Raw genomic sequence first — 16,438 nt, forward strand, 5'->3', positions numbered from 1 at the left:
TAAGTGTGCTTGTGATCTTTGTTGGTACATTATGATTGAGACTATTATTTTGACACAAAGATCCTATCACTTGCACTCTCACGTACTGATTGCAATATTTGCATAAATCTTTGAGAGTAGATACTAAGACTACATTGAGCTTATCTTATCATATCATTCGGTAGTATATTAATTACATTGGTACATAATTTGCTTGTGTAAGAAGCGTTTGTTTGTACGAAAATTTTCATATTCGTTGTATTCCAGGCGTGGGCCTGAAGAGGGAGACTAGCCCTCTGGAATAGTCCTGGATTGGCTTAAACCTGATTAGGAAAGCTAGGTGCACCATCCTGGTAAGGTGTAGGTTGAGGTCAACCCCCATTAATTGACCTGATTGTAAACGGTGTCGCTCCACACGTTAAGTGAGCTTATAGTGTAATCCTTGTGCGGGTGTGTCAAGGCGGAAATGTGGGCAATATTGACCGAACCTTGATAACATATCTGGTGTTGATTTTATTTTCCGCAATTTACGTTCTGCACCTGTATGTTTACGTTTATTATTTGAATATTTGTTTGGGATTGTGAATACATAGAAAGATCCTAGGTTTGTGAAATACTACCTACTGGATTAGCTAAACCTAGGAATAATTTTTTAATTTCCAATTCACCCCCCCCCCCCTTTTTTTTGGGATTGCACCAAAGTTAACACAATCCTACAAAGCTTTAGTCCGCAAAATAATGCAACACAAGGAAATTGTCAAAAAACATGCTTTGCCTAGCTCCACTGCTCCAGACTGTACCATCAAGATGCAAAGTTTATCAGTTACTTTTGGAATGCAATTTAGAAGCTTTCTTGGCACCAATTTGATGTTTTCTTTTGCTTTACAATTCTAAATTGATGGTCAAACTAAGGATTTTAATCATATTTTGTGTGATTTCCTTAGACGTGTTGTAGAAGATGAACAAGGCACTTGGGACCGTATTTTCTACTATTGAGTTTGCTTGCAACAATTTTATGAATAGGTCTATGAGGAAAGTCTGTTTGAACCTATCTTTGGATGCAAATCTCATGCTACCATTAATCTTATTTCTTTGCCACCTTATGCCCGTATTTCTGAACGTGCTAGACCTTTGGTACAACATATCCATGATTTGCATATTGAGCTTAGGCGCAAATTTTTCACGAGTAATATAGATTATAGACTTGATGCTACTGTATATTACAAGGCTAGAAAATTTAATGTAGCGAATAGTCTCCCGGTTCGCATTCATCCTCAATGCTCTTCTAATAAGTCATTTAAGACATTACATACCCATGTTGTTGACTCATTCTCTAAAATTAGAAAACTTGAATCTAATGCATATGTACTTGATTTTCCTAATGATATGAATATTCTAATGCAGGGAATTTGACACCTAATCAAGGCACTTTTGAGCCTCCTGCTTTATCTTCAACTCTTTGTGCAAGTTCTACAATTCCTCAAGTCATGATCCTCTATCACATTAGATGAGACTGCGGCCATATTGGATGATGAGTTTGCGACTTCTTGGCACAGAAGTTTTTGCTAATACCTAATTCAGTGGAGACCACCTTGCTACAGACACCACTTGGATACCCACAGATGATCTTAGCAAGCTTGATCCTGATCTTTTAAGAGTGTATTTGCATTCTAACTCTCTATAGTCAAATTCTTTTCAACCTAGGAAGTATGATAGATGACTACTTGTACCACCTTAGAAACATTTTCATAAGAGGCACAGATCTAGGAAATTAGGGACTTTATTTTAATTTGGGACACTAGCTTATTTCTGAAATTTTAGTTACTTTGATTAATTATTTTGAGTTATTTTGTCATGTTTGATTGTTTTAATAGCCTAATGGACGAAAGGAATAATTAATCTGGACGATTAATTGAATCTCTCTCTCTCACCTTCTTCATTCTCACCTGCTCTGCTTTCTCTTCTGATTCTCCTATATCCATATTTTCCTTCTCCAACCTGTCTATTTCTCTGTATGTTCTCTCTCTTCTTGGTTGTCCTATATCAAAAGGTGTAATGCCAACTAAGTGTCTAATACATGAATAATCAATCTATGAATTACCAATCTAGAGTCTCTCACACACCATAAAAGGAAATTATGGAAAAGGGCCTTTCTCCCGGTCTCTGTTCAATGAATCCTTGCAGATTTGGGTTAGTTTAAAAGTTATGACACACCCACACACTACAGCTGCAAGGTTGATAAACAAAGCAAAGAAGGGATGCCAGCGACTTTTCAAAGAAAAATTTAAAACATATCAGCAATCTTACTTTGTCAGTAACCACACACAAATATATGTACGCATACTTATAGACCTACAGTGAATAGAGACTATTATTATTATTTCCTTTGTACATCAGTGGATAGTAAAACAATTATAGCACATGCAATAGGACACTATATGCCAACCTGAAAGCAGATTCCTAACCCAAATTGGTGCTTATAAAAAACTCAAAAGGATGGAAAAAAGGAATATTGCAAAGAGGATCAGAAGAAGCCACTAACGTTAGATACACACTCAAAATAGGCCTGTCAGTTGACTCCCAACAATAAGTTGAAGAATCTGGTACAATAAAAATGCTTTGACTGGCAAAGTGGGCATGCCCAGAACATGCCAAAGGTGAAGTTGGTCTCATGAGCAGCAAGATTAGTTACATGAGATTTTTGACATTTATAAATTGTCTTACTGCAGCACCTTAGGTCTAAAATGCAAGCAATGATTCATTAATAACAAAAAGTAGAATTTTTAATCAGGGGCAATAGCATTGGCAATGGACTAGCAATCCCATATATAGAGCCCCAAAAGCAAATATGTCATGAAGACACTTCCAAAATACAATAAAGAAGACTAGTTTAAAAGATTGTATTCAGTAAAAGTATCTCAAAACTTCAATTTGTGCCAAAAAAATAAATAAAAAATAAGGAATGCCAACACAACACAATGAAACAAAATGATAAAGGATACCAAAGCAACATGATGAAACAAAAATGATGAAGGATGCCAAAGCAACATGATGAAACAAAATTATACTGAATTTAAACTTCACCAACTTGAGGCTTCTTCAACATGTTCCCATGCTCATCCACAAAAAACCCAAATCCTGCAGAAAAACATAGCTCCCAATTTTAGAACAATGCAAAGATAACAGTAGCTACATTTTCCTATCAACATAACTTCATCAATGAAAAAGAACGAAGTTGAGAGTATAACAGAATGGTGGTAAAGAGATATTTGTGACAAAGGTTTAATGGGGAAAAAATTATTTCAGAAACTTGAAACATGGTCCAATGCAATAAGAAAGGATAGAAATCAGGAATTGAAGTCTTTAAGGAAAGATATTAGGAATGGAAATGCTGTGCTAATCAACAAATTTATTAACGTCCAGTTCCACACAGTTTCCATGTATAGAAGCTGTGATCATTTAAGGACGGAAGAAAATAACAAACAAAGAAAAAGAAAAACATCAAATATTTCAATAATTGTATTGTAACGTTGCAGTACAATAAGAGATGATCCTGAAAAAAATAAAAGAAATCAAACAAACAAATAATGCGGCATAGATAAGAATCCAAAGTTTACCATGCTGTCCTAGTGCAGTGCGTAGGACTATTCTGCACTTTAAAGGATTTCCAGTAATGACAACCAAATTAAGAATAGGAAAAATAATTGAAGTGGGAACAAAAAGACAACAGATTCACAGGCTGAATAGCTTCCAGGAAATCTCTGAAACCTGATTTCTGGGAAAATTCTTATGGGAATTGATTGCAAACATATGAACTATTAACTTTTTGAGTCTGATCCTGTTTTGAAAATGACAAAATACAAATATCTCATTTGTGCATTTAGTACTTGAACAGGTTTATACTTCAAGCACGCACACATGGCAAAGGAAAAATGGAAGCCGTAAGGAACATAAAACTCACATATCTTGGCCCATTCCATAGAGAATTCAAGAGCAAATGAGTGAAGACGTAGTCTTATTTCAGTTGTATTGTTTTAGATTATATTTGTATATGCATGCTTACATGATATAGTTGGAAGCTCAAAATGACATATAGACTGACCTTAAGATGCATGTTTTTCATGACATATTCATATGCATTGACCTAGGTTGGATCGGGCTGAATAACAGGCAGCTCGTCGACGATTCCCCTGGTCTCGTCGACGAATGACTGAAGGCCACTCGTCACTGAACACTCTGCTCTCGTCGATGAAAAAATACAAACAGCCCACACGTCAACAAATCCCCTAGTCACGTCGACAAACTCATGAAGAACACTCGGCGACGAATGCATCCACTCGTCAACAAGTCCGTCAGGCTAAACAACGCTCCAGAGCTCAACGGGCAGATTTTTTATTAACAAAAATATTTCTTTTATGATCTAGCAGTCAGGATACGCCCATATACGAAGATGCTTATAAATATCAAACCCTAAACCTAGTTTTATATCCTCTTGCCAATACTCTTCACATAAAAACATTCTTGAGCATTCTTTACGTTGATTTTCAAGATCAAAGGGCGTTCACTCATACTTTTGCAAACATCTTGGGTATTGAGGTTTGGTAAAACAAACTTTAATTTTTTAGCATTCAATCATCATATTCAAAGTATTTCTTCTCTCATACTCTTTTATTTTTAATATTTTATTGAGAGCAAGAACTCTAGTTCTTCACCGACTTATTATTTGAAATCTTTATTTGGGAAAAAGTTTTGCTAGAGTTTAAATCTTTGAAAGCATTCACGTTTATACTTTATTCAAAGATTTCATTGTATTCCATTATTGCAAAAACTACTTGAGAGCAAATCCTAAAATCTCCAAAATACATATTTTTGAGATATCTTTTGTGAAGAAACTTTTTAAATAAAGTTTAGATTTTTGGAGCAAACGTTTCATATATATATATATATTTATATACAAAGATCATATATTTGGTTTAAATCTTTGGAGCACGTATCATATATATATTTTTATACAAAGACCATACATTTGTTATGACAAAAGATTTTATTGAACACATGACATACACTTCATCGAGCTTCAAATTATATCCTGTGAGTGTGCTTAGGAATTTATTGTACTCATTAGCTTGTTGAGAAGCAATCTGAGTGTATCCAGATTTATTTGTTATCACTTGTATTTACAGTTCTGGTTGGGAACGGGGGAGGAGGAAGTTGTGCCCCTTGTTAGCAGCAAAGTAGGAGAAAGTTGTGCCTCTTGTAAGCAGCAGAGTAGGAGGAAGCTACGCCTCTTGTAAGCAACGGTTTGTAATGGGAAGCTCCGCCCGGGCTTAAGGAGTAGATTAGTGGAATCCATGAGTGTTTTGCCCAAGGCGAGGACGTAGGCCAGGTTTGGCTGAACCTCGTTAAAAATCTTGTGTTTGCGCTCTCTCTCTATCTCTCTTTTTATTTCCACACTTATGTTCATATTTGATCTGCTGTGCATGTTTTAAATACTAGCGTATCTAAATATCTTAAAATACTTGAGATTAATTGGGTTATACTGAATAGGTTGAGATATCCACAGATTGAATTGATTAGGTTGTGTAATACTGAAATATGCGTATCTCCAAATTTGTGCTTGTATGGTTGGATTTTTTAAATTAGGGATTAAGAGACCGAAATATTTTTAAATACCCAATTCACTTCCCCTCCCCCCCCCCCCCCCCCACTTGGGATTACACCTAAATTCACATGAACAAGTGCTTCTATACAAAGGCTACAAAACCCTATGATCCTAGACCTTCGTTACACTCTCAAACATTCAATCCTAGCCTTTCAAGGTTATTAAAAAGGTCACACGACAGATAACTAACTTCTAAAAAATCAAGACAGCAAGTAAAGTTTATCAAATCCATCAAAATATAAAACTCTAAGAGTCCATTTGGAATTTCAAAAAATATGAGGGAAAGTAATGAAAATCTAAAAGAATCTACTTTTTCATGTTTGATTATCAAGGAAAGTGAGAAGGCAAATAAAATATATAATAAATCAATGAATAAAATTTTGATTTTACACATGATTAATATTAATTTTTTCTTAATTTTTAATCATATTAGAATAAATATTTATTTTTAATAGAATAAATACTTATTTTTAATATTATTTAATGTATAAAAAATATAATGGAATATATATTTCCTTCTTATTTTTCTTCCTTTCCCCGAAAAAAATCCTGGATCCAAATGGGGCCTAAGTAAATAATAAGATAGATTCAAAAGACAAATTCTGGAAGGATCCTGTGCCGAATTGGCCTTGGGCTGCTTCTCAGATCTCCTGCATCACACAAGAAGTAAGAAAGCATGGAGCAATACTGGAAGACCAGATGGACAAATGACAACTTAAAAAACTGCTTTCTCAGGGGTAAAAACACACTATATTTAGAAGACAAACATTTTTTTGTTACACCATTAATGGGATATGAACCTGACAACATGTTATGATATTGAAATAAGCTTAGGGACACAACAAGATGTCATTTAAATGCTTGAAGTTGAAACAATTCATTTGAGGAATTGTATTGTAAATGATAAATCCAGATCAGACCATCCAATGCTGACAAGAGCTCAGGAAAAACACTCTCTCGGCCAATAGTTCAAATCAGGCAATCAATCTAAGTTTTTCAACTCTCATGCACCCCAAAAAAAAAAAATCAAACAATCCAGTCTTACCATCTTGACCAATGCACACTCCATTGTGAATAACACATAAATCACCTATTGTGCAATTACTGAGTGCCGCATTATACCTGGAGAAAATTTGGTAGTTCTGTAAGTAACAGCCAAAATAAACAAATGAATAAAGTGACATGGTGAACTTAAATGAGGCACAAATCTTGATTGATATTACAAATTTACATGGCAGTTAAAATATATAGATGTTTGCACATGCATTCCAGCTGTACCAGTTTGGCACATATGGATGGAGATATTAGTTCCAATACATTGCAAATATGTTTACCAGAATTTATATGCTACAAATCAAAAAACCTAAGACACTCTACATCTAGACAAGCATGTTAATTTTCAGAACAGTGATAACTTTTATAGCTTAAAAGCACATGAAAGCATAAAAGAAAAGGTTAGTCAAAGGTTAATGTAAATCAAGGCTCAATAATCATCATTGTTTTTTGTTGTTTGTGTCAGGCTTATTAAGGGGGTAAAACCAAAAATTACCTATCAGTCTTATGCGGCTGCTTGAAATGCCTTGAGACCCCAAAAGAAATGACAAGAAAAAAATCATACATGCACCTCATTTTTTAATAATTTTAAACTACAATTAATCTATTGTTATGAAAATCTAAGCGTATGTGCGTGTGTGATGGAGGTTTAAGTAGAACGTATCCAAGAAACACTTCAGTATATTCTTTTATTGCATGCTGGCCTTCAAGAAGGACAATAATAGCTATCACAATAATTTAATGTACAATTTCATGTCACATTAACAAGTAAGAATTAAATATTTGCACAGTTATTGCAGGGCAACAAAGAACCTATACCCTATTTTTGTTGATTGACCTATTGATACTGCAGGACCAACAATAGTTCCTGATCCAATATGAACATTTGCACCAAGAACAGACTCTGAATGAATTATGGCACCAACTTCTATGACAGCCGTTGGATCTATACAAGCTGACTTGTGGAAAGTCCCACCTCCACCATGCCATTTCTGAAATTCTGGGTGTTCTAGTCCAGCAACATCCTCTAATCTTCAAATCAAGAGTATGTGCAATTGCAAGTTAATTCCTGAAATGACAAGCTATACAAACTCCAAATGATATATAGCTGATTAAAAAACTACTAGAGCCAATAAATTTAGTGACACCTCAAATTGCAAGGAAAAAAGAGGGAGGAACATGGAGGGAATGCACATTAAGTTGCATCAGTTATAGGGTTATCAAATTACCCAATTTAGTATGGTAGGTATCAGAACAGTAATTATGAAAGTGGAATTACCCAAAACTTGAAAAGTAATTGCACAGAAATTGCACTGCAGAAGTTAAAATATCCATGCATATAGTGCTATTGAATACATGCCAAGGCACCTAGGATGCCGTTCCAGACTCCATGATAAACTTAAGCTCTCCATGTTTCAATAACAGGCCTAAAAACATGATTTCACTAAGCAAGAGTTCATGACCTTAAAAGCTAGAAAAATAACTTAAAACATATGCCAAATTAGAACTTGTCTACACACAGATATGCCGGCATGCATATTTGATGATCTCTCCTGATGTTTAAGATGAACTGGTGGTCCACAAAGACGAACATTGAGAATTTTGACAAACCCTCTGGAAGCCTCCCGACCTCCGCCGACACCACTCTAATGCTGGATGAAGCCTCTGGCACATCTCCGACCAACCAAGAACCCAGGAACAAAAAAAAAAAACACTCTTGTGACATGGGTGATTCCACCTGCAGGCTTCCTGGAGAGACGAGGCTTCATTATTGTGCTAAACTTATCGAAGTTATAGCAAAATTCTATGGTAATGATGTGCACCTTCAAGTTTAATGTACAAATGAAACCTCTTTATACGTGGAAGAGAGGGATACTTCTGGTACAGTTGTTGTCATTGCTTCTTGTAAGCATGCATCTCTTGGTAAGTGAAAATTCATAAATATTTTCATTCTTGCTCTTTAATTTTGAATAATGGTTTGTGGAATTTATATTCTTATATTTCTATTATTGAATGATAACTTTATGGCGGCAATTTCATGGATCTTGTGCTCCACTTCTGCAAAAATTGGCCCTTCGAATTTTAAGTCAGACCACCACCTCTTCAGGATGTGAGCGTAATTGATCTACTTTTGAGCAAGTTCATACTAAGAGAAGAAATAGATTAGAACATTCCAGACTCAATGATCTTGTCTATGTTCTTTACAACATATGCTTGCAAGAAAGGTAAATTGAATAATATATCTTTAATGTTAAATTGTTTCAATTTTATAAAGTTCTTCAAACTAAATTAAAGGTGAATATTGTCAAATATTTTGTAGGAATGGTTAGAGGATAAAGAAATTCTATGATCATATATCTCTTAACCATATTGAGATCAAGGAAGATTGGATAACAGAAGAAGAGTCTCATTCTATAAACAAAGAAGTTCTTGAAGATTGGAAATATATGAATGAGGAACCAACAAGTGCTGAACTTGAAGGGGGAGGCTGACTCTAGTGAGGAAAAGAAAATCAATTTCTTACATAATCTAATTGCTAGACACTTATGTAGTTGTTTTCTAATCATACTTTCACATTCATTATTTAAGAGCAAGGGACTCCATCTTATGGAGCTATCAAAAATGCTGGAATTGAGAATTTGGATGATGATGATGAATAAAATCAAGAACAAGGTGGTGGTACAGAGAAGGAAGGTCCTCGTGAGGGAACAAGTGATGTGGATGAATCACTACTTCGATTCACACCTACTTTTAGTTTAGGAATTGATTCTGCAAAGTGTTATATATAAATTTGTAATTCTAAGGGGCTTAAAGCCTTTAATTGTTGGGTTGTAAACTTGTAATGTTGTAATGTTGTATGACTATTTTATGTTAGAATATGTAATGCTTATTTAAAATTTGAAATACTAAAATTTGAATTTAACGATGAAGAATATAGAATTTGCTGTGCTTTATTGTATTGTATTATATGTTTGAGTTTGAATTTTTTTTTGATTGATATTTTGAAAATGAAAGTTACTATGATCTGGCTTGAAATTTGGGAAATAAATGTTAAGCATATACAACATAACCTTTAGATATTTTCTATTTTTCATTATTTATAATTATGAATTTATATATAGCTATATATATATATATATATATATATATTATGACATCATGCTGATGTCACCAATTCGACCACCAATCTAACCGACCTAGTGGCCTTTCCGATTCGGCTACTGGTTCATTTTTCAAAACCATGGCAGGGGCACTACATGGCAATAGAGGAATGCAGTGCTCATGTGTTTGTTGAGTTGCCAATCCCTATGGCTCCACATATAGGTCAAAATATTCTAAAATAAGAGATTTTAACCCTTTATCCTAGCCGAATTGATGTTGTAAATCCTCTAGTACCCGAAGTTGTACCAGGCAGCCATGTTGCTCCTTTTTAAGGAGCTTCTCCATACATGGCTTGAAACTGTAGTGACATTACAACAACATTTACCATTAAGAGCACTTTTGGGCCATTCACGGTGAACTTCATAACTAGTTTAGAAAAATTCGAAGCTATATCACCTAAAGTCCTTAACCATTCAATACCAAAAACCACCTCATAGTCTTCTAGTGGCAGCAAAAAGAAATGAACATATAACCCATGATTTTGCATGGTTTCAGACACTTGCTTTGACAAGTCAAGGTCCTCCAATTTGCAACCTTCACATCAAACTTTTCACATTGCTCCATAGGATAGGCTAGCCATTTAGCAATTTTAGAATCCATGAAATTTTTAATGCTACCTATATCCATTAAGATAGTAATAGGTTTGCATTTTAGAAAGCCATTAATTGTCATGGTTTGAGATCAAGCATACTCAACTAAAGCAAGAACTAAAGACGTGATACGAAGATAGATTCATCATTATCATCAGATCCCATACCTTCTTGATATGAATAAGCACAGTCATCCTCTACCTCTTCTAGCTGCTCCACTAGTTCAATCATCAAGAGCCATCCCTTTATGCAACAGTGAACTCTATGCCACGTCAAATCACAATGCCAGCACAAACCCTTTGTCATTCACTCTTTAAATTCCTCCTAAATCAATCGTTTGGCAAGAGGATTGTGAGGAGCAAGTGGTGTCATAGTGTTACTAACATATTGCTCGCTAATGGTCTTGTTAAAGTGGCATCATTCTTCTCCCAACTTCACAACTTCTAATAATGCAAAGGAAATTGCAGTGGTCATAATCCGTGGCCAACGCACTTTGACCTCACATCAAATGTCATGTGGGAGACCATCAATAAAAGTATCGACGAGTTAGCTTTCATTCCAATCTTTATTCCTATTTGATGACTGCTAAAATTGTGTCTAGTACTCCAAGACAATGCTAGTCTAGCACATTTTGGCAAGCACTCAATCAATATTCTCATATCTAGTGCCCAAATCAGACAAGTAATCCAAAAACAAATTGGAAGTCCAGGTTTAATCCCAAGAGGGGGTGAATTGGGTATTTTAAAATTTTAATGCAGAAAATTAATCTATCTTAACTTGTTTTTCACAAGTGATCTAAATACTTTAATCACCACAGAGTATTTTCAGCAAACATCCATACCAATATCAATATTCCTAAATATAAGAGAACCTAAACTTATATATCAATATGTAATCAACTACACCCTATTAACATTGCTTGCAGCAGATCAATATTAACAAGAGTATGCTTGACCACCAAATAATTTATACAATAACTTGAATGAATAATGAACAAACACAATATAATTCCCGGTAAATAAATCACAACACTAATATTCGTAACTACAGCCGAGTTCGATCAATATGGGTATTCAAATCATTCACAGCATTTACAAATCAACGTAGAGCATTCACAGCATACACGGCAGATATATTTCAATATTAATATGCTTGAAAATAAAAGAGATAGGGTAAGAGTGACACCGTAATTTTTTACAAGGTTCAGCAACCGTGCCGACGTCCTTGCCTCAAGCAACCTACTATGAGAATTCACTAATCCCTCCATTCAGTAGGTGGAGACACCTCTTTCCTTCAGTAGGCAAAGAAGCCTCTCAAGCGAAAACAACCCTTTCGCTTGCCAACAACTCAATCCCAGAGCCGTCACTTTACACAAAGAAATCAAGAACTGATTTTCGTACAAAGAAAACCCTCTAACTAGAGCAGATTCGTACACAATAAACGTTATAATACTCTCAAAGGATATTTGCTAAAAAGCTCAAGGAGATAGGCTCGGTTTTCTGGATTTTTGACAGCTTAGAACTTGAAAGAATAAACCATAAAAATATTTTCAGCAAGAAGATTTCAATGTAAAACAATGTGTTATGTCTTGCTTTCTTGTTGCCATAACACAATTAGGGTTAGCTATAAATAGCTAGGTTTGAATTATGACCGTTTGAGCAAGTTTTGGTAACATTATCTTTAAAAATTGGAAAGATTTTAAGCCGTTAACGAAACTTATCGTGTGCTTCGGTCGACTGAACTGGGAATTCGGTTGTCCATATCAATTAAAATCTGAATTTCAAAACAGGCAGCAGCCTTTCAGTCAACTGAACCTGAAGTTTGATCTCCCGAACCAACACTGTCTGGAACTATATAATGGCAATAGCCATTCGGCCAACTAAACCAATGGTTCGGTCGCTCGAACTCTCTGATGTCAGACCAGTTTGTTCAGACTTTTGCCTTCGGTCGACTGAGCATTTGCCCCATGAGCCTGAACATGTTGAAACTCAATATTCCTTTATCTTTTTTATTCCAAAACTGATTTATCCTTTTGAAATATCATTTGGACTTTGTAAAAATATTTTCCAAGAACTGAAAGGGTATCTAAGTCCAAAATAAACATCCTAAGAGCTTCAAAACAAAAACCAATTGAGAAGTACTTATATAAGGCCTAGTTTACAATACAAAGTATAAACTAACTAGGTCTTCATATCCTTAAGGTTGATCTTCATCCAAGCTCTTCTTCAATAGCCATCGATGATTTACTTGTGTTCTTCATGGCGTCTTCATTATTCATCATTCATTGTGCTTTTAAACTATAATACCTCTAAATACACTTGATAGCACAATTAGATGTCTTGGTTTGTCATTATCAAAACAAGATCAAGCCTTGTTAGGCCAACAATTTCCCCCTTTTTGATGATGACATATAAAGAGCAAAATGAAGTAGCTTAGATAAGGCTCTCCCTCACAATAAGCATAAACATAAAAATAAATAATGTAAAAACATTTGTTTAAGCTCAATTGTGATTAAATTCTCCTTTTTCTGAAAAATAAGTTCTCCCCCTTTTTACTTGGAATTTAAAAAAGGAATTTTCCCAAAAAAAATTTCCCCCTTTTGACATAGAATTCAAAAGTATTTTTGTCTTGATTTTGAAATTGCATTTTGCTTGAAATTGCATTTTGCTTGAAATTGCATTTTGCTTATTTTTCTCCCCCTTTGGACATCAGCAAAAAGATTTCAACAAAAGTTAGCATTGTAGTACAACCATGCAAATAAGCAACAATAACAAACATGTGTTGGCCAACAACCAGCATGCAGTTCACAAAGATATGACCATTAGCAGAAAAGTCACAATCAACATTCAGCAGTCAACATGCATACATAGTCAGTATTTCCACATAGATCTCATAATGGTTGCAAATAAAGCATATATATATATATATATATATATATATTATAATAGCAATAACCATTACATAAATAAGTTGTTTTCCATGGATCAAAGAAAAAAAATAAGTACAATCACAGTACAATCAGATACAAAATGTTTCAAGGATCTCTCTCTCTAATAGCCAGTAAATCTCTCATCTAGTCCTCATCGATATCATCTCCACCGGATAAGTTCTCGTCCTCCTCCTCGTCATCTTCGTCCTCTTCTTCACTCAAGCTTGCATCCATGGGTGCTTTCACTTTTGACGAGGAAGCACTACCCAAGGACTTAAATTTTGATTTCAATGAAATTTTCGATGGTCTCAATTTACAAAAATTTATAGTAAATGATGGAAATTTACAATAAAACTTTAGGAAATATTAGAATAGATGATTATGCTTAATATGGTATCAAAATACATTTAAAAAAAATGCATATATGACAAGTTTTTAGTGTATAGGATATTAAACTGCATATCGCGAACACGGTCTTAAATTTCGATTTCGACTCAAATTTCGAAGCTCCAAAAGAACGGAAATTTCGACGGAAATTTCGATTTCAATGTCAATTTCAATTTCGATTTGAAAAAATAACGGAAACTAGTAGTAAAGCATGGAATTCTTTGTGAAACTTTAGAAATGGTTAACAAATATAATAATATAAGTTTTAAGACTAATATATTACAAATTAAATACATCTATGTTTTGTATAGGGTGGAAAAGTTGTAAAATAGTATGTGTATCAAACATGTTTGATACATAATGTACATTAAACAGATTCAGTTAATGCAAATGAAATCATAATTCATTTAAATATTACTTATTATACAAATATTGATAATTTAGACATGAATGGTTAAATAAAATATTACTATAAGTTTATTTTTTCATATAATTTCAAAAGCACTTGTGGTAACCTTTTGTTTCAATAAAATAAATTAAAAGAGAAATTTCACTTCACTCTTGAATCTCTCATTTGAATTTTGACAAAATTTCATTGTGTAGTTAAAATTTTGCTAATATTTTGAGGTTTCAATAAATTTCGGATGATTCGTTGAGATTTCGACGGAAATTATGCAAGACGGAAATCGATTGCCATTTCGATTTCGAGGGTGACGGAAATCGGAAATTTCGACGGAAATTCGACAATTTCGTGGAAATTTAAGACCATGATCGCGAACAAAACTATGAAGTGAAGAACATTCAAATGATTATAAAGTTTTGAAGCTATTCCTTTAATGAATTAAGGCAACAAATTATCATTTAAACAACTACATTTTCAATAAATATCATACATTCAATGATCTAATAGACATGGACATAGACTTTCATGGTGGCTCAAAGTCATCTCTCCTATCCCTATCATTAGGATTTCAAGATGACATATATTGTTTACAATAATCACTCCATGTCATATAACTTTCAAAATATTGAGTATAGGTCTACATGTGTTGTTCATACTCCTCCATAGTCATCTGGTTCATGGCAATTTCTACTTGGCCAAAAGATCTTCGTGTGCTAGGATGTCTTCTTGCAGGTTCTACTTGTTGTGTATGTCCATAGGATTGTTTTGCATTTGCATACTGGTCATACCCATATTCTTGGCCTGTTTGTCCATATCCATAGGCATGTGGTTTCCCATTTCCATATTGTCGTGCCTGCTCATTTGCATATGGAAACGGTTGGCCATATGTAGATTGTGAGGAGCTGTTCTGTGTAGATTCATAACCACTATAACTATTAGATTCATGCTTTGTTCCTATACTCATAAATTCTACACTAAGGGAAAAAGTATCCTCTTCTATTTGATGCATCTTCCCTTTTCCCCTTCTACGACTATACTGCCTATCAACTGGACGTGTTTCTCTTTGTGGACCCTCATCTTCTAGTTGGGAGGACGTGTATATTCCACTTCTGGTCTATAATCTTGTCATTCTTCATTTCCTCTATAGTCCCTACCATCACCATCTTACCCACTGCTATTACCGAGGTTAGATCCGTCACCACCAGCATCATCGTCGTCGTTATCATCATCACCACCAAAGGGCATAGTGGATGAAGTTCAATATCTAGACCCAAGATTCATTTGTGAATCATCACTACTAGATATTACTTCTTCCACCAATCACCTGATTAACACCAATGCCAAAGTCATCTCGTGCATGCTTGGCCATTTCCGGATGGCGACTTCCGTCTCGTTCATCAAGATGGGATGGTCTAATCCACTTAAAAAGTGGATATTGATCCTCATGACCCAATTCAACTGATATGTCAACAAGGTCCAAGGGATTTTGTTCAGCCACTTTGTCAATTTCGGCCTCCATATCTCTTATTCGAAACTTCATGTTATAATAACAAAAAACAAGTTGCTAAAGTCCAGTGTAGGCTAGTCTATTTCTTTGCTTTGTGTGAATGAGTCCAAACATGCTCCAATTTCGTTCATAAGCTGATGAAGATGCAGTTTGTGAAAAAATGTGCAATGCTAGCTTCCTTAGGATTGGAGCAATTGATCCATACATCATCCACCAATCAACTGTGCAAGATATTTTAAGAACATAAATTAGTACTTAGTAAATTGTACTAGAAGTTTGTAACTTTGTATTGTACATTTATATATAAATACTTACCAGATGCCATGGTTGCCCAAGCTTCTTTAGCAGCTGCTTCTCCAAAGCTTCTTTTAGCATCTCTAAATAAAATAATCTAAAAAAAATTGTTATTAAATAATTAAACATGGATTAAGACTTATTTTATTTACTTTTTATTTTAAAAATATAACTCATTTCCAATTTGATCCAACCTAGAGGAATGTGGCTCAAGGGTGTTAAAAACTTTGTGAACTGCATCAAGAAAATAAGGATATTCCCCAACACCTTCTTTGTATTGACATTTTGGATTTAAAAAATAAGTTGTCAATCAAATAAAGTAAAATATAAATATGTAATAAGTAATTTTATATAAGAATTTTTTTAAATTTATAAATATTTTATACCTACTGCATGAAGAGGATGTTCAAGGGTTCTTTCCCACCGGTCATTGATTACTTTGAGAACTCATCTTGAACTTCTTGCACCTACT

The 16,438-nt window shown here is 34.4% G+C and overlaps 1 protein-coding gene across 3 annotated transcripts in view; it reads right to left on the bottom strand.

The window, feature by feature from the left end:
* LOC131153206 (probable UDP-3-O-acylglucosamine N-acyltransferase 2, mitochondrial) overlaps positions 1-16,438 on the bottom strand; it is a 69,075-nt gene that overhangs the window by 24,712 nt on the left and 27,925 nt on the right. For all 3 annotated transcript variants that reach the window (XM_058105359.1, XM_058105361.1, XM_058105360.1), the window contains exons 2-4: positions 7,514-7,721; positions 6,687-6,763; positions 3,068-3,117 (exon numbers count right to left, since the gene is read on the bottom strand). In XM_058105359.1, coding sequence (XP_057961342.1) covers positions 3,068-3,117; positions 6,687-6,763; positions 7,514-7,721 — 335 coding nt within the window. The remainder of the gene's footprint in view (positions 1-3,067; positions 3,118-6,686; positions 6,764-7,513; positions 7,722-16,438) is intronic.

The sequence above is a fragment of the Malania oleifera genome, chromosome 4 (assembly GCF_029873635.1).
Source record: "Malania oleifera isolate guangnan ecotype guangnan chromosome 4, ASM2987363v1, whole genome shotgun sequence".
Taxonomy (NCBI): Eukaryota; Viridiplantae; Streptophyta; class Magnoliopsida; order Santalales; family Ximeniaceae; genus Malania; species Malania oleifera.